An 18,866-nucleotide genomic window follows, 5' to 3' on the forward strand; every position below is an offset into this window, starting at 1 on the left:
AGATCACAGGCAGGCAGAGAGAGAGGAAGGGAAGCAGGCTCCCTGCTGAGCAGAGAGCCCAATGCGGGACTCGATCCCAGGACCCTGAGATCATGACCTGAGCCGAAGGTAGCGGCTTAACCCACTGAGCCACCCAGGTGCCTTATCATTTTCTTTTTTAAAAGAAAGATTTATTAATTTATGAGGGGCACCTAGGTGGCTTGGTTGATTAAGTGTCTGCCTTATGCTCAGGTCATGGTTCCAGGGTCCTGGGATCAAGCTCAGTATCAGGCACCCTGCTCACCAGTGAGTCTGTTTCTCCCTCTTCCTCTGGCCCTCTTCCTGCTTGTGCTTGCTTTCTCTCCAATAAATAAATAAAAATCTTTAAAAAAAAAAAAAAAGGATTTATTTATGAGAGAGAGAGAGAGCACATGTGAGTTGGGGGGAGGAGCAGTGAGAGAGGAAAAAAAAATCTTTAAGCAGTAGGGTGTCTGACATGGGGCTGAATCCCACAACCCATGAGATCATGACCAAGCTGAAACCCACAGATGCCTAACTGATTGAGCCACCTGGGTGCCCTATTACTCTATCATTTTCTGTATACTCATTGCTTGGAGATCTCTAAAGTTGTACAGCAAAATCCACATCTGAAACTAGCTATGTGGGTTTAACTACATTTTTAGGATTTTGTGAGCAGTACTAGAGGAATCCATATTCTTATTATGAACCATAATTAAGACAGTGCTTTTAGAACCTGGCTAGATCTCAAATGGCCTTCAAGGTCAGTACAGTAAGCACACTTCATCCTGTAAATGAATTCTGGACCTCCAGCCTTTTTGCCAATCTCTTCAAATTTTTTTTTCACTTTTTTTAATCATCTCTTTTAATCATTTAAGAAAATCAGGGTATCTAATGTTTATTTTTTAAAAACCTAGGGCACCTGGCTGGCTCAGTCAGAACATGTGACTCTTGATCTTGGGGTCATGATTTAGAGCCCCATATTAATGTAGAGATCACTTTAAAAACAGGTAAATAGGGTGCTTGGGTGGCTTAGCGGGTAAAGCCCCTGCCTTCGACTCGGGTCATGATCTCAGGGTCCTGGGATCAAGCCCTGCATCGGGTTCTTTGCATGGTAGGGAGCCTGCTTCCTCTGCTCTCTCTCTCTGCCCATCTCTGCTTATTTTTTTTTTTTTTTATTTATTTGACAGAACACAAGTAGGCAGAGAGGCAGGCAGAGAGAGAGGAGGAAGCAGGCTCCCTGCTGAGCAGAGAGCCCGATGCGGGACTCGATCCCAGGACCCTGAGATCATGACCTGAGCCGAAGGCAGCGGCTTAACCCACTGAGCCACCCAGGCGCCCCCCCATCTCTGCTTATTTGTGAACTCTGTCTACCAAATACATAAATAAAATCTTTTTTAAAAAAATTAAGTAAATAGGGCAACTGGGTGGCTCAGTGGGTTAAGCCTCTGCCTTCGGCTCAGGTCATTGATCCCAGGGTTCTGGGATCAAGCCCTGCATTGGGCTCTCTGCTCAGCAGGGAGCCTGCTTCCTCCTCTGTCTCTGCCTGCCTTTCTGCCTACTTGTGATCTCTCTCCGTCAAATAAATAAATAAAATTTAAAAATATAATAAATAAAAATAAGTAAATAACTTTTAAAAACAATAAAACCCAATACTATTTCTCAATAATATTTAAATATTCCTGAAGTAATTAATATTCAGATATACTTAGAGTTCCACTGGCATCTCCAAATATAAAAGATAACAAAACTGGGGCACCTGCGTGGCTCAGTGGGTTAAGCCTCTACCTTTGGCCCAGGTCATGGTCTCAGGGTCCTGGGATCGAACCCCACATTGGGCTCTCTGTTCAGCAGGGAGCCTGCTTCCCCCCCTCTCTCTGCCTACTTATGATCTCTCTCTGTGTCGTATAAATAAATAAAATCTATTAAAAAAAAGATAACAAAACTTGAGCCTATCAGTTAGTGACTACTTGGGATCAGCTGGGGAAGACATGTAGCCAAATTTGCCACTTAAATGCCTAAGCAATATACAACACAAAACCCACAGTTCCTAACACAACGGACTTAGAGAAACTCACTTAGGATACATGTGAAATAAACTATAGAATGTTTAGCCCTAGGACGAGAAGCCTTAGGATGTCACAGCTATCTTGAAATACATGAAGGTTGTAATGTGGAAGGAATAACTTGTTGAGTTATTTCAAAGACAAAACCAAGAATAGGAGGAGGGCAGTTAGAGAAATTCAAAATTTTAATTCCAAACATTTTTCAGTTAGAGTTGCCAATTAATAAAATAGTTCACCTAATGAACAGCTGTAATTGGCTTGAGTTGGGCAAGAAGACTTCTTGTTCAGTGAGGTTTTGATTCAGTGAAAATCTTTCCCACCCTCATATGCCATCCTCAAAGGTAAAAAGAACCATTATAACAATGTTGGTTGGATCAAGGTCCAGCTGAACCTCCAGTTTTTCCAAAAGCGAATTACCAACGAAACGTTTTAAGTACAGTGAAAACTGTAAGCAGCATATATATACATATGGAAAGGTGCAGTTAATTTAGGTTTCATTTTCTGCTTTAAAAATAAATGATAAGCATTCCTTGAGCAGGCACACTGTACAACTTCCATGATAGTATTGCTCTTCCAGGGTGCCTGGGTGGCTCAGTGAGTTAAGCTTCTGCCTTCAGCTCAGGTCATGATCCTCGAGTCCTCGGATTGAGGCCCACATGGGGATCCCTGCTCAGTGGAGTCTGTTTCTCCTTCCCCTCCCACGCTTGTTCTCTCTCTTGCTCTCTCTCAAATAAACAAATATTTTTAAAAATAAAATAAAAATATAGTATATTTGTTCCTTTGTGAAGCTAGGTAAACATAAAATACATATGATCCCCATAATGTTCAAAAATTCCAGAAAAGTTTTATTCATTGGCCAGGAATTTAATATTTATTTTAATATTGTTTTTATTTTGTTTAAAATTTAAAAATATTTAATATTGTTAATCTTGTTATTTTTAAATTTAATATTAGTATTAATTTGAATAATCCATTCAAAGAGGAAAACCAGATTAATTTTGTGAAGGGTACAAAATTAGAAACAAGTTTAATTATCTTAATATATAAATTTTACTTTTGATCCAGTGTTCAGGAGAAACGGAGTCATCATATGTTGTATATTTGGAAAGACTGTAGGTTCTTAAAGTCAACATTTTTAGAAACAATTACATATCAGACTCAGACTTCACTGGACACGTCACCATAAAGTTTCTCTTTCCATCTATGAAAAATAGCAAATCAGGTTTCAGATCCACCAAAACTTTACTTTAAGGATTCCTGGGTGGCTCAGTTGGTTAAGTGAATGCCTTCAGCTGGGGTTGTGATCCCAGCATCCTGGGATTGAGCCCTGCATTGGGCTCCCTGCTCAGCTGGGAGCCTGCTTCCAGGGGGAGTACTGTATTCCTGCTTGTATTCCCTCTCTCGCTGTCTCTGTCAAATAAATAAAGTCTTTAAAAAAAAACAACAACAACACTTTAATAGAGTTCGTTCGTTCGTTGAGCTAATCCTTAATACAAAGCCTAATTATTAAGGAAGTACTTAGGATAAAAACTCGGCTCTCAATTCAGTAACATTCTGTTTAATACCCAAGGGGCACCTGGGTGGCTCAGTAGTAGTTCTGCCTTCCGCTCAGATCATGACCCCAGGGTTCTGGGAATGAGCCCTGTGTTGGGGCTCATTCTGCATCTGCAGGGGGCCTGCTTCTCTCTCTCCAACTCCCCTTGCTTTTTTTCCCTCCCTTGCTGGCTGTCTCTCTCTGTCAAATGAAAAGATTGAATCTTAAAAAAAAAAAAAATCCTTCTCTAAAAGACAAAGCAAAAAATATAATCTACAATCATCAGAACTTAGTTTAAAAAATGATAAAATCAGGGGCACCTGGTTGGCTTAGTGGGTTAAAGCCTCTGCCTTCGGCTCAGGTCATGATCCCAGGGTCCTGGGATCAAGCCCCACATTGGCCTCTCTGCTTGGCAAAGAGCCTGTTTCCCTTCCTCTCTCTCTGCCTGCCTCTCTGCCTACTTGTGATCTCTGTCTGTCAAATAAATAAATAAATATATATTTTTAAAAACTGATAAAATCAGATTAATGCACTGATTGGTATTTTTTTTCACTGATTTGTAAGAAAAAAATAAAAATAGTAGGACATAATCTCAGGAAGCACACAAATAGACAGTCTATTGTGAAAATAAGTATTCATTTATTAAAAACAAAGTTCAGCAAAACATACTTGTTAAAACATGGTTAATTTTGACAACAGGAGGTCAGGGAGCAAAAAATGTGATGAGAAAGTAAGAATATCAGTTACTAAGTTATATTATATCCTCCCCTTCAATTATACCCCTGGTTATCTTAAAATGTATAATGGTAGCTCTAAGGACTCTAGACAGATAATCTGGATTTATGGTATGTTGCCTTTCATGTTTTACTGATTTCCAACTTTAAAATTACAGGCCCAAAGGGTAATATTTTATGATATTGAATCAAATGCATATTCTTGGAAAATTTCTCTCTTTTAGTGTAGTCTATGAAATATTCCTGTGTAATTCTATGCTCGTATTTTAGCTGTTTTGTTGTTGTTAGAAGCTTTATCAACTGTTTAAACCCTCAGGCCAAATTGCCCTGACGGAGAAGATACATAGCTGTCCAAATTTTTTCAACATTGCATCTTTGGCCCTCTTTCTTGAAAAGGGTATAGGTTCAGTTTAATTAATACTGAATTTTTTTAATGTGCAAAAACCTAACTCTGCTTGTTAAGGCATATAAAAGAAACAAAAATATGGCACCATTCCAATTATCAAATGCCAATAAAAATGGCAGCAGTACAAAGATTACAATCTCAAACACAGATTCGTAATTAGAACACAATGATTAATTTTTAGCAAGAACAAGAAGCTTAATAACAACAGGTAAAAGAAATGAAATATTGCAGTTTACTGAATACTAAGCTAAGTAATCGTAATTAATCTTACAAATTCTCCAATATCATAATCACTTGCTTTGGAGTAACTGTATATAAGCCTCATTTTTTAAATTAAATGCCTATTCAACAAAGCTAATTGGAACAAATACATTTATGCATTTACATCCTAGAATAATAAACAGGAGACATTAGTCAAGGATGAATTAAGAAAGTTCTATTCTTTTTCGTCATCTGAGTGATCAGGTGGCAAAGGACATGCTCTGTGGAAAGAATAGAGAACTTCAATAGTCATTGGAGTATTGGCTAAAAAAAAATGTTATCAACCTATATAATAAATCATGACCATTAATAGTGCAATGTGTCTGGTCAAGTGAATAGAAATGAGAGAAAATTAAACTCCATTAGTTGACAAACACCTACAAATCCCAAGTACTAGAACAACAAAATCTTTTAACTATTTTGCCTGTTAATTTGTCGTATCAGTGTTTCTCCTGTAGGATATGTTGCCATTCTTATTAAAAAGGGAATCTCTATTTCTATATCATCTTCTTTCAATTAAGTGAATTGATAAAGAGTATAATCCTTCAGCAAGAACATCATGATAATAGGAATAGGATCAAGTCCCACATCCGGCTCCTTGCTCAGCAGGAAGTCTGCTCTCTCAGCCTGCTTTTCCCTCAGCCTGCCACTCCCCAACTCCTGCTTTCCCCACGCCTCTCCTTACAAATAAATAAATAAAATCTTAAGGGGAAAAAAAATAACTTTGTGATAATAAAAAACAAAACAATCAACCAATCCATGTGAACAGAGAAAACAAAGCAAGTTGCCATATTTGACTGTATGTCTTTTTGAACCATATAAACATATTACCTAATTGGAAAAAAATATCAAAATTGGTTAAATTGGTAAAAGGTAGTTGTAGCTTTTGAAAAATAATTTACATTAGCCCAGAGCCATTTTGTATTCATTACACTTTTTATAGAGAAAAGTCTATGAAAAACTTAACCATAAATCAGAATATTTTTTAGAGCTGCTGAAGATCTGTGAAATGTATTCTAAAATAAGCAGTTGTGTTCTAAAATAAGCAGTTTTCAGGGCACCTGGGTGGCTCAGTCAGTGAAGCATCTGCTCAGGTCATGATCCCAGGGTCCTGGGATGAAACCCCATGTTGAGCTCTCTGCTCAACATAGAGTCTGCTTCTTTCTCCCCCTGCTCTTGCTCTCTCTCTCTCACTATCATGTGTGCTTGCTCTCTCTAATAAATAAATAAAATCTTTTTAAAAAACTGTTTAAATAAATAAATAATAAAATATTTTTTAAAATTTTAAAATATTTAATTTTTAAAAATATTTTTAGGGGCACCTGGGTGGCTCAGTTGGTTAAAATATTTTTAAAATTTAAAAAATTTTAAAATATTTTTAAAATTCAAAAAATTTAAAAATATTTTTAAAATTCATTGACTTACCTACTATTAGATTACCAAGAGGACTTCATTGTATTTTCCTGGAAGTTAAATCAAATTAACAAATGAACACTATCATGAGCCAAGCTTCCTTTTTGCAAGGACCTGCTGTAATTTATGTATCATAGCTCTAATCAAGGTTTTACACAGATTGTCTTTCTTGATTCTGACTCCACTCCCCACCCCCATGCAACTAAAGGGAGTTTACCCTGCCTTTGTGAGAAAAATAAAGCTTTAGGAGTAGCCGTGTTTCAGGTTATAAATTAGAGAGTTTATAGCAGAAGTCCTTCTGATAATCTGTTAATTAACTCTATCAAAAATAAGGCTATTGATTTACTATCAATAAAGAGGTAATTACAACTCTCCTAAACAAAGACAAATCTAAAAAAGGGGTCTAAAGGAATAGTATAAACCGTTATTACCTAGTTTTATGTCACAAATTTTAGTATACTGTGGATCAAAGTCCTTTATGAATATATACATGTAATCTTTCTCCATATAATTGAAAGCCTGTAATATATATTTTATTGTTACGATGATCAATAATGGTCAATGGTATAGCCATATTTGGCAATATTGCCAAATATTTTGTTTCCTTAGTGGAAGTCACAAATAATTCAAGAGGGCTGTAGTATATTCTAGAGCTAATACTGACTATTAGCCTATCATATCAGAATGAGAAAGAACAAGGAAGAATGATGCCAGTGACCTGGAACTAGAAGAGACTTACAGAATCATGAAAGCAAATCTATTAAAAGGCTCTATCTAAAAATGTATCCCATTCATTGTTGATTTTTATTGGAAGCAGAAATCGTAATAGTGACATAGCAACAAAGTCTAAAATTTAGTTACTGCTCTAGAGTTTGACATTTCTTTTAGATATCTCATAACAGGGATGCCTAGCTAGCTCATCAGAAGAGCATGTGACTTCATCTTGGGATTGTGAGTTCAAACCCCACATTGGGTGGAAAGATTTCTAAAAACAAACAAACAAACAAAAAACTTAAATATCTTGTAACATGGACAGTAGGCACTCAACAAACATTTATTAAATGATCTTAGAACAGTATTGAATTCTTAAAATTTTATATACATAAGAATCCTTTTCTATATCCAAATACTTTGTTTTAATTGCTCTTTCAGCCATTTATTTTTATTTAGTTTGTGTTCAATGGGAATCAATTCCAAACACACTGTACAACCCCAAACAGATGTACAGTGTTCAGATATGAAACAAAGGGAATGTTCATTCCCAGAGATCCCTCATAGCTTGAGATCTGTTGGGTCTGATTGCTCCCCTATTGGTTTCTAAAGATGGCAAATAGTGGTTTAAGAATTATTAAGTCTAGGGCGCCTGGGTGACTCAGTGGGTTAAGCCGCTGCCTTCGGCTCAGGTCATGATCTCGGGGTCCTGGGATCGAGTCCCGCATTGGGCTCTCTGCTCAGCAGGGAGCCTGCTTCCTCCTCTCTCTCTCTGCCTGCCTCTCTGCCTACTTGTGATCTCTCTCTGTCAAATAAATAAATAAAAAATCTTTAAAAAAAAAAAAGAATTATTAAGTCTACTGTGGCCATATTGGATACTGTAACATGTAAGCATCAGTGTGTGAACATGTGAACCAAAAATTTCATAAAGTGTCTATTTCTAGACATAGTTTTCTGTACATCAAGGCAGTTGTAAAAGTTTTACTTTCCAGAATCAAGTACACCTAGATTTAGGACAAGGTTCTAACTATCTAAAAATACTGATATAGAAAGTGTTCCAAATGTAGCTATTCTGACTCATAAAGGTTTTTTTTTTTTTTAATGTATTCACAGAGAGAGCACAAAAGAGTTGTGAATTTAATATAGGCAAGTCTCCAGGAACCTGGGTGTTCAGTCAGGTAAGCATCCAACTTTTGATTTCAGCTCAGGTCATGATCTCAAGGTCTTGGGATCAAACCCCACGTTGGGCTCTGCACTCAGCACAGAGTCAGTTTGTCCCTCTCTCTCTGCTCCTCCCCACGCTCATGCTCTCTCTCTCTCAAATAAATAAAATCTTTCATATATATATATATATATATATATATATATATATACAAATGTCTATATAAAATTACAAATATATATATATACAGGCAAGTCTCCTGTCTTCACTTCCGCAAATACGTAATATACATTATTTTTGCCTCCTTCATATTTTTGCATCTTAATTTCAGTATTTGTCAAATACGCCTTCAAAACAGAGCAATTTTTAAGTTGTAAAAATTATTTAACATGGGGCGCCTGGGTGGCTCAGTGGGTTAAATCCTATGCCTTTGGCTCAGGTCGTGATCCCAGGGTCCTGGGATCGAGCCCCCCATCAGGCTCTCTGCTCTGCAGGGAGCCTGCTTCCACCTCTCTCTCTCTGCCTGCCTCTTTGCTTACTTGTGATCTCGGTCTGTCAAATAAATAAATAAAATCTTAAAAAAAAATTATTTAACAAATGGCAGAAATAAATGCAGTATTTTAAGATGGTTGAAGTCAAAGAACTTCTTATCTCTGGAATGAAGTTAAGTGATCCAAGTTAACTAAGTGAATCTGCCATTCTTACTGGATGGGAATGTGTGATAGGAAATACCTGTCATTTGACTTTTAAGTGTATATGCAAAAATTACTCATGCTGAGGCGCCTGGGTGGCTCAGTGTGTTAAAGTCTCTGCCTTCAGCTCAGGTCACGATCCCAGGGTCCTGGGATCAAGCCCCGCATCGGGCTCTCTGCTCAGCAGGGAGCCTGCTTCTCCCTCTCCCCTCTCTTTGCCAGCCTCTCTGCCTACTTGTGATCTCTGTATGTCAAATAAATAAATAAAATCTTTAAAAAAAAATTACTCATGCTTAGATTTTTAGTAGATGCCAATAAAACATCACCACCCTGGAACATGTCAGTTACTACATAAAGTCACGTGCAATGTCAACCCCAAAGCTCCAGAGGAAAGAGTTCCCAAGAGAACAATGAAAACTTAACAATGTAAAATTTTATGTGGAGTATATCAGCATTAAAATAGTACTGCTGGGACGCCTGGGTGGCTCAGTGGGTTAAAGCCTCTGCCTTCGGCTCAGGTCATGATCCCGGGGTCCAGGGATAGAGCCCCGCGTCGGGCTCTCTGCTCAGCAGGGAGCCTGCTTCCTTTCCTCTCTCTCTGCCTCTCTGTGATTTCTGTCTGTCAAAATAAATAAAATCTTTAAAAAAAAAATAGTATTGCTGAAATAAACAGAGGATTTACAGTAACACCTGGTGGCTCCTTCCAATGTACATATAAATAGAATCCTGGAAACTTTTTGTATTACCTAATCATTTTATGGCCTTCTAAATTTAATGAATCAAAGTAAAAACCCAATTTCCATTCCACAGCTTATCCCTTTTCTCTAGATCAAGGTGCAGTTATTCTTATTATCAAGGTAGAGTTTTAAGTGTCCATATTTATTAAACTACATTTAATCATATCATTAATTTTCAATGTCTCTCTTCAGTCTTGTATGTGAAACTCCTGCAGATTTAATATTGGCATTTGTTACCTAGTCAAATCCTTCAGATGCTCTCTAAGTCAGTCCAACTGGGGACTCTCACAGTTTCTGTGTTAGTAAAATAAAGAATGGAATTATTAGATCTGATGAAGACTGTGTTTTCTTTCTCACATTGGACTTCTAGTTACCATATGGATTGAACTTTAGAATATGCATTAGTGAACAGATGTTATTTTGGCCTGGATCTGTTTAACAGTAGAAATACAGAAGGGCAAGTAAGACCACAAGGAGAATGGCCACTGACTACAGGGCACAGTAGACACTGTGGGTTCAAACAGAGGACCCAGTGTGCTGGTAAAGGACTGTGTGAATAAATCTGTGTGGATGAGAGCAGTGCCAGAAGTAGCAGTCACAGACTGAGCCTGGCCACCTTCCCCTTGCCTATGTTGGTCACTGTGGCGTGGGTCAGACTTGCTGTTTGGTGTGCTGTTGGATCATAGGCTCCTGGCTCATGCAAGAGAAGTAGCTAGCAGGGTCTTCAACCAGGGGGCATCATAATGACAGTGACATGGCACCATCTGTCCACCCATGCTCACCATTCCCCCATACCTCCAGTCATATAATTTGTTTTTGAAACACAATTCTTCAAAATTGTTTATAGAGAGCCTGGATCCTATTACTTATACGTCTATTTTCTTTCCCTTTTTTTCCCAAGTGGCATTATTTTTTTCCTGATTCTTAGAAGTATGTTTGTTGTTGAAAGTTGGGAGCACAAAATGAATATGAAGAGAGGTTTTTACCCAGAGATAATCACTATTGATATTTGGTCTGTTTATATACATGTTTTTACATTATAAAAACTATATATAGTTCTATATGCAGAATTTTTCTTAATATTTATCATCAGCGTATTTCTGACATTAAAAGTTTTTAAAAAGCGGGGGTGCCTGGGTGGCTCAGTGGGTTAAAGCCTCTGCCTTCGGCTCAGGTTATGATCCCAGAGTTCTGGGATCGAGTCCCGCGTCGGGCTCTCGGCTCATTGGGGAGCCTGCTTCCCCCTCTCTCTCTGCCTGCCTCTCTGCCTATTTGTGATCTCTGTCTGTCAAATAAATAAAGATAATCTTAAAAAAAAAAAGGCACATTAAAAAAAAAGTTTTTAAAAAGCAAGATTTAATTATCTTCTTTTTTTTTTTTAAGATTTTATTTATTGAGGTGCCTTGGTGGCTCAGCCGTTAAGCGGCTGCCTTTGGCCCAGGTCATGATCCCGGGTCCAGGGATCGAGCCCTGTGTCGGGATCCCTGCTCAGCAGGGAAGGCTGCTTCTCCTTCTCCCACTCCCCCTGTTTGTGTTCCCTTTCTCACTATCTCTGTCAAATAAATAAATAAAATCTTAAAAAAAAAAGATTTTATTTATTTGACAGAACGAGTGAGGGAGCACAAGCAGGAGGAACAACATAGGGAGAAGGAGAAGCAGGCTCCCCACTGAGGAGGGAGCCTGACACAGGACTTATTCTCAGGACCTCAGGATCATGAACTGAGTGGAAGGCTGAAGCTTAACTCACTGAGCCACCCCATTTTCTAACTTTTCTACATTGGTTATTTATTACTTATGGAGGTTGAACTAGTATTTTTTGAGGAGTTGATTTAGTAGAATTGATGCTGGATAAACCAACATAGAAATTGCTTTTTTGAGGGGCATCTGGGTGGCTCAGTGAGTTAAAGCCTCTGCCTTCGGCTCAGGTAATGATCCCAGGGTCCTGGGATTGAGCCCCACATTGGGCTCTCTGCTCAGCGGAGAGCCTGCTTCCCTTCCTCTCTCTCTACCTGCCTCTCTCCCTAGTTGTGATCTCTGTTAAATAAATAAATAAAATATTTTTAAAAGAATTGCTTTTTTGAAAGAAAAAAAAAGTATAGAAAATAGACAGTAAAAATGAGAGAATAAAGACAGGAAGTTCGTGGTTAATAACATAGCCCTTAGTACATAGCATCTGATTGGGAACTGATCCTCTTTGAGTGACTGAAATGAGTAAAAATAATACTTAAGTGACTGAAATGAGTAAAAATAATACTTTCCACTGATGTTTGAAATTTGGGAGTAACTTATAAAAATAGTAGTACAAGTATTTTTTTTTAAATATTTAATTTATTGATTTGACGAGAGAGATCATGAGTAGACAGAGAGGAAGGCAGAGAGAGAGGAGGAAGCAGGCTCCCGCTGAGGAGAGAGCCCAATGTGGGACTTGATCCCAGGACCCTGAGATCATGACCTGAGCTGAAGGCAAAGGCTTAACCCACTGAGCCACCCAGGTGCCCCAAGAGTAGTACAAGTTTAAAAAAAACCCTGGTTTGTGTTTTCTTATCTGTTCAAGGAGAAACTTTAAAGTTACTCAATATCCCCTTGTGTTTTATTTTCAAGAATATAAATATTTTCTTTATACTCCAGAATATAAAAACTTACTTTCTTTTTGCTTTTCCTAAGCCACTGCTTCCTGCCTCTTCAGGAATCCGATTCTCTTTTTCAGAATCTTTAGGAGACAGGCTGAAGAATTCTCCAATTCCTTTTTGCCACTTGGGAGTTGGGCGCACACAAACTGGATTCCCTCCTGCATACTTATTTTCAACTATAAAATATAAACAGGTGGAACTAAATAAGAACTAAGGATACAACTGTCATTTCTTAAAAGGAAGCAATTCTTTAACATTAAATCTACAGGGTATTAAGTGTCTTAAAATAATTAGAAAATGTGAGATGATAAAGCTGTATTCAGTCAGTATTATATATTATTATTAATATAATTAATATTAATACAATATATAATAATATTTTGTTAAAATTATCCTTTGTCCTAGGAAAATAAAATTAACAGAATTTTTACAACTGGAAAATATTTTTCGTAATTTATTCACAAGCAGAGCTATTCAAATAGTCTTATGTATTGTCATACTAAACTTTGACATTTTTTCCTAATATGAGATGTAGTATAAACGGCCAAAATTTTACTTAACAAGGTTATTAATTAAAACACCTGTGAAAGGCAAAACAAATATACAGCAATGTGAAAGTTTCCACAAAAATAGGTTACACTTTTCAAAGCCCTTGGCTCCTTTTCAGTTCATACAGTTCATAAGGTAAATCCAATTCTTGATTTTTTTAAAAAGATTATTTATTTACTTATTTATTTGACAGGCAGAGATCACAAGTAGGCAGAGAGGCAGGCAGAGAGAGAGGGGAAGGGAAGCAGACTCCTCCACTGAGCAGAAAGACCGATGCGGGGCTTGATACCAAGACCCTGGGATCATGACCCAAGCCAAAAGCAGAGGCTTTAACCCACTGAGCCACCCAGGCACCCCTTGATTTTTTTTTAAGTAAGTTCTACACCCAACGTGGGGCTTAAACTTATGGCCCTGAGATCAAGAGTTGCATGTTTTACCAACTGAGCCAACCAGGTGCCCCAATTTCTGATTTTTTTTTCATTTTAAAACAGTAATATAAAGGAAAAATTTCTGCCTCTTTATGAAGTAATGATTAGTATACGAAGATGAGCAAATTACTGAGCCACTACATATATCTTTCCTTTTAAATACATTTGTCACAAACTCTGTTATAAAGTTGCTTCCATATATATATATATATACTCTCTGAAGTTTTTATTTTTTATTTAGTTTTTCAAGATTTTATTTCTGAGAGAGAGAGACAACAAGCCCTGGTAGAAAGGGGGCAGAGGGAGAAGCAGACTCCTCCACTGAGCAGGGAGCCTGATGCGGGGCTCCATCCCAGAACCCTGGGATCATGACCTGAGCCAAAGGCAGAGGCGTAACCAACAGAGATACCCAGGCGCCCACTTCTTAAGTTTTTAAATCTTTTTTAAAAGTACAAGTAACTTTTTAAAAATAGTGATCTGCGGCCCCTGGGTGGAGCAGTCTGGTTAAAGATCTGATTCTTAGTTTTGGCTCAGGTTGTGGTCTCAGATTTGTGAGATTTGAGCCAGGTCTGGTTGCACTCAGCAGTGGAGTCCACTTTGAAATTTCTCTCTGCCTCTGACCCTCCCACCTCAATGTCTCTAAAATAAATAAATATTCAAAAAACAAATAAATAATAGTGATACTTTGGTTCATAATTTTCCAAAAGGACACAGACAGGAACTCTTTGACTACTTGGAAAGTAAATGGCAGCAACCTATATAGCTCAGCGAAGAATTCAAACCCAGCTCAGAGTGCCTGGGTTGCAGTTGGTTAAGGGTCTGACTTTGGCTCAGGTCATGATATCAGGGTCCTTGTTTGTCAGGGAGTCTGCTCTCCCTCTCCCTTTGCCCCGCCTCCTGATGGTGCTCTGTCTCTTGCTCAAATAAATAAATAAAAATCTTTTAAAAAAAAATTCAAACACGGCTCTGCTGATTTAATTGTGTGACTTTTTAGCAAAGTATGTAACCTGAGCTTAAATGTCCTCATCATTTAGAATGAAGTTATTACTAACTTCATACAGTTGATTAAAAAGAGATCTGTGGGCACCTGCCTGGCTCAGTTGATGAAGCATGCTTTTGATCTCAGGATTGTGATTTTGAGCCCCATGTTGGGTGCATAGATTACTTAAAAATAAAATCTTGAAAGCAAAACAAAACCAAAACAACAACAGCAACAACAACAAAACCCCAAAAGAGTTTTCCAAGGGCACCTGGCTGACTCAGGGTGTAGAGAATGAGACTCTTGATCTTAGGGTCCTTGGTTCAAGCCCCTCTTGGGCGTAGAGCTTACTTACAAAAAGAGATCTGTAAAGTGCCTTAAGAGGTTCATTTGGCCAACATATGTTCATTGAGGGCCTATTCAGTTGGCTTTGGTGATTCAACAGTGCACCAGACAATGAGATGTGGCCCTGATCATAATTTAGTGGTATAGAGTATAGGATATTCTCAATAAATTCATCATCTTTCAAAATTTTGACCTACAGCTCCTTTTTATCTAAAGAGAATTAGTTAATATTTTCTAATGAAATATTTAGAACAGGGGGAAGTTTAAGTTAACTTAAGAACCCATGAAGTTCTTCACAGTGCTCCCCTGTATGTTCTTAATTAGGCCTTGTGGAATTAATCTTCCTAACTTCCTAGGAGAGAAATGAGGCACCGGATGGCACGGTATTTCCTCAATCTCTCCTTGCACAGAAGGAGCAGTGTGAAGCTCTTTCATGGGCCAAGTTTTCCCTTCTAATGTTCCAAAAGCAATATCAGGAGCTACAGTAGTTGGGATAACACACACACACAGACACCATGCCAAAAAATAAACAACAGCAACAAAACAAAAAATGCAGCAATAAAAACAAAAACTTTATACTAAGACAACCCCGTCAGCACTGTCAACTGTAGTCCTAATTCTTAATCCAGTGAAGGGGAGCTTAAATAGCCTCTTGCAGAAAAAAGCCATCAGCCAATATTAAAAATAAAAATGCTAAACTAGAAAGGAAAAATAGGTTTGAAGATAAACCGTGTCTGTCCCTAACCCCGAGGTTGGAGATTCTTTTCCTTGCGACCCCCACCTTTACCCCAACCGAACGAGAGGCCTAGGTCCCCTCATTACATCAGAAGGCAGGGAAGAAATTTGAGTGTGAGGATCTCAGGAAAATAAATTCCACGGTGGGTCAGGAGGCTTGCAGGTCCGGAGAACTGTGGTGCAAGGCCTGATCCCCTTTGACAAAGTTCCCCCAAGAGCTGCAGGGGCGCTTTTTACCTTTCCTTGACGAAGGCGATGTGGAATTAGTGGCAGAAGTGGAGGAACCAAGCACTTTCCTGGGGGCTCGCGAGGCGACCACTGCGGAGAGGCAAAGGAGAGCATTGAAAACAGGGCAGTTAAGTTTCCGACACGAGTCAGAGAGCCGCGTTTTCACCACAGTCCCGGACCCCGCCGCTTGGAGAGAAGAGCCCCGAGATCCAGAACAGCAGGACAACCCTCTCCTGTCCGCGCCGCTCTTTCCTCCTGGTAAGGGGCCAGGCCGCAGCTTCCAGAATGGCTGGACTAGCCTGGCTCAGAGGGCGGTGGAGAGCGCTGGCCCCCTGCCCTCCACTGCCGTGCTCAACTACCTCACCTTTTCTGTAGGTGCCTGGGGCACTGTCCGCTTTCGTCCGCACCATGATCTAACTCGAGGAGACGAGAGCAATCAACTGATTTCCCAACCGCGGGTGTTTAACTGCACAAGGACCTGAAAAACGAATCTCCCGCCACAGTTTATATTGGTCTCTTTCCCGCGCGCTCCACGGACTCTCCCGGGGAGCCGCTCCCATTGGTTCCGCGCCGTCCCCCCACAACCAATCGACAGTGTCCAGCTATGGCAGTGGCGAGCCTTGACTCAGTACCGTCCCGTCCATCAACTTTGCAGTAGCCTGTGTGATTCGTAGGGGCGGTGTTAAAGTTTTTCCTGGGGTGCCCCAAGAGTGAGCGCTAAGATTGTGAGTTAGGGAAATGGTCCTGCTTAGAAAAGAAAACCCAGGTAAGACAGCGAATTATAACATTTCTCCAAAAGTTATCACAGGGATAAATCTAACGATCAACTCCAGGAAAAGAAACTTGAAATGAAGCAGGTTTTTTTTTTTTTTTTTTACAAAAAAGAATAAAAAACTTCTTTTTTTAAAGCCGTAAACTGGGGGCGCCTGGGTGGCTCAGTTGGTTGAGCAACTGCCTTCAGCTCAGGTCATGATCCCGGACTTCTAGGATCGAGTCCCGTATCTGGCTCCCAGCTCCTTGGGGAGTCTGCTTCTCCCTCTGACCTTCTCCTCTCTCAGGCTCTCTCTCACTCATTCTCCCTCAAATAAATAAATAAAACCTTAAAAAAAATAAATAAAGCCGCAAACTGTCTTTACAAGGTCCATAACAAACCAATTCTATGGAGTGTTAGAAAAGCAAGGTAGGGACGCCTGGGTGGCTCAGTTGGTTAAGCAGCTGCCTTCGGCTCGGGTCATGATCCCAGCCTCCTGGGATCGAGTCCCACATCGGGCTCCTTGCTCGGCAGGGAGCCTGCTTCTCCCTCTGCCTCTGCCTGCCATTCTGTCTGCCTGTGTTCGCTCTCTCCCCCCCCCCCCCTCTGATAAAAAAATAAAAACTTTAAAAAAAAAAAAAAAAAAAGCAAGGTAAAAACTGAGTGGATTGTATGTACATACACACGTAAAAAGGAACAATTAATGAAAGGTCTTCCTGACATCTATATGGTCTCAGAGCTCCTTAAAAATATGCCAGATGTCAGGGTGCCTGACTGGCTCAGTCAGAGGAGCATGCAACTCTTGATCTTAGGGTTGTGGATTTGAGCCCCACCTTCTGTGCAGAGATTACTTAACAATAGAATCTTAAAAAAAAAAAAAAAAAAAAAAGCCAAATGTGCCAAGGGTACATCCCAGACACATAGTGATTATAACGCTAGAATAGTAGCTCACAACTATTTTCTATCCCTATGTCTGTCTTCTAATTACTCAAAATACCCCTGGGGAGTGATTTTCACTCTCTGAAAACCATGCATAAAACGTGATCAGATGAGCTTGCCTTGGGATATGTTTTGTTAAATGCTCACTTGAAAGACAATCCTGAAAGTGTAAGCACTGCGGTGATTCTCTCCAATAAATTATGCTTGAACTTTCACAAAATAGGCTACTCAATATGTCAACAGAATCAACAACTACTTTTTGTTTTAGAATTAAAGATCTTGAAAACAAAAAGATTAATGAATCTAGCCAACAGGTGAAAAAATATATTTTTAAAATTAATTGTATTATGATTCTATTAGTGATATAATAATAGCAGGAAATGTATTGAAAATTACATGTAGCTTTGTCTAAAACTTGGAGTCTGCAGTAGAAAACCTATCAGAAAAATCAACAAGCCCCAGGGTATTCCTTTCTTCTTTGTTATCATTCCCTTCTCAATACACAATCGTTCTTCAATACACATTAATTCCTTTTCAGTTAAAGTGGCTTCAACAAAGGCCTGTATTACTTAATTCAAACTCATATTGCAGATTCCTGTGGAGATTAGAACAGCATAGAGAATCTGATGGTCTTTTCTCTTAGTTCACATGCTAAGTAAATGGCTAGAAAGAATTGCAAATATACCTTAGCACACATGAGCAGTCTATTACTACAGCTGTGTTTGTATATTGCTTTTTTAATAATAGGAAAGAATGTATGTTAAGGTAAAAAAAAAGGAAACAAGCAGTGATGTCTAGCACAAATTCTTAATTTAAATATATGCTTTAAGGAAGCTCCTCTTTAAATAAAACAGGGAATTGTGTGGTGTGAACTTGAAAATTTCAAAGGCCTAGGGCATTATGAAAAGTTGTAGTACAGATGTATGAAGTATCTGCCTAAATGTATACCAAAGAGTATCTCTGAGTCATGTTCAATAGGTGTGCTTGCTTTGCTCAGGCGGAAATGCATTTTAATAAATGATAATCTGTAAATGGCATTGTTTTACATTACATACATTACAAACTAGAGATTGTAATCATTAACATACGCTTTATGTAAAAAGAATATTTTTTTAAAGAATATTCTTTTTTTAAAAAAAGATTTTCTTTATTTGACAGACAGAGATCACAAGCAGACAGAGAGGCAGGCAGAGAGAGGGAAGCAAGCTCGCTGCTGAGCAGAGAGCCCAAAGCAGGGCGGGATCCCAGGACCCTAAGACCATGACCTAAGCCAAAGGCAAAGGCTTAAACACACTGAGCCACCCAGGCACTACAAGAATATTCTTGAGGACCTAATAATTTCATCATAATTTATATGATGTGCTAAGTCCTGTTGCAAAAACAATCTTGTCAGAGTCTCGGTCTTCAAAAAGTTAACATTTATTTTTATTTATATCTTTTAAAAAGATTTTATTTATTTATTTATTTATTTGACAGAGAGACACACACACACACACACACACACAGCCAGAGAGGGAACACAAGCAGGGGAAGTGGGAGAGGGAGAAGCAGGCTTCCCGCTGAGCAGAG

At 38.8% G+C, this 18,866-nt stretch overlaps 1 protein-coding gene across 3 annotated transcripts; it reads right to left on the reverse strand.

Moving 5' to 3' along the window:
* Window positions 1–4,214: 4,214 nt before the first annotated feature.
* PCLAF (PCNA clamp associated factor) lies at window positions 4,215–16,129 on the reverse strand. 3 transcript variants are annotated; one of them, XM_059418519.1, is made up of 5 exons: window positions 15,972–16,129; window positions 15,617–15,697; window positions 12,357–12,519; window positions 6,424–6,461; window positions 4,215–5,219 (listed from the first exon to the last, which is right to left on the reverse strand). In XM_059418519.1, the coding sequence occupies exons 1-4, from the start codon at window positions 16,015–16,017 to the stop codon at window positions 6,449–6,451; spliced, it is 303 nt and encodes a 100-aa protein (XP_059274502.1). In that variant the 5' UTR covers window positions 16,018–16,129; the 3' UTR covers window positions 4,215–5,219; window positions 6,424–6,448. The 3 variants fall into 3 exon arrangements, with proteins under 3 accessions (XP_059274502.1, XP_059274501.1, XP_059274500.1); XM_059418518.1 differs by lacking the exon at window positions 6,424–6,461; XM_059418517.1 differs by lacking the exons at window positions 4,215–5,219; window positions 6,424–6,461 and adding an exon at window positions 9,451–9,595.
* Window positions 16,130–18,866: the final 2,737 nt, after the last annotated feature.

Source organism: Mustela nigripes, chromosome 13 (genome assembly GCF_022355385.1).
Source record: "Mustela nigripes isolate SB6536 chromosome 13, MUSNIG.SB6536, whole genome shotgun sequence".
In the NCBI taxonomy this organism is placed as follows: Eukaryota; Metazoa; Chordata; class Mammalia; order Carnivora; family Mustelidae; genus Mustela; species Mustela nigripes.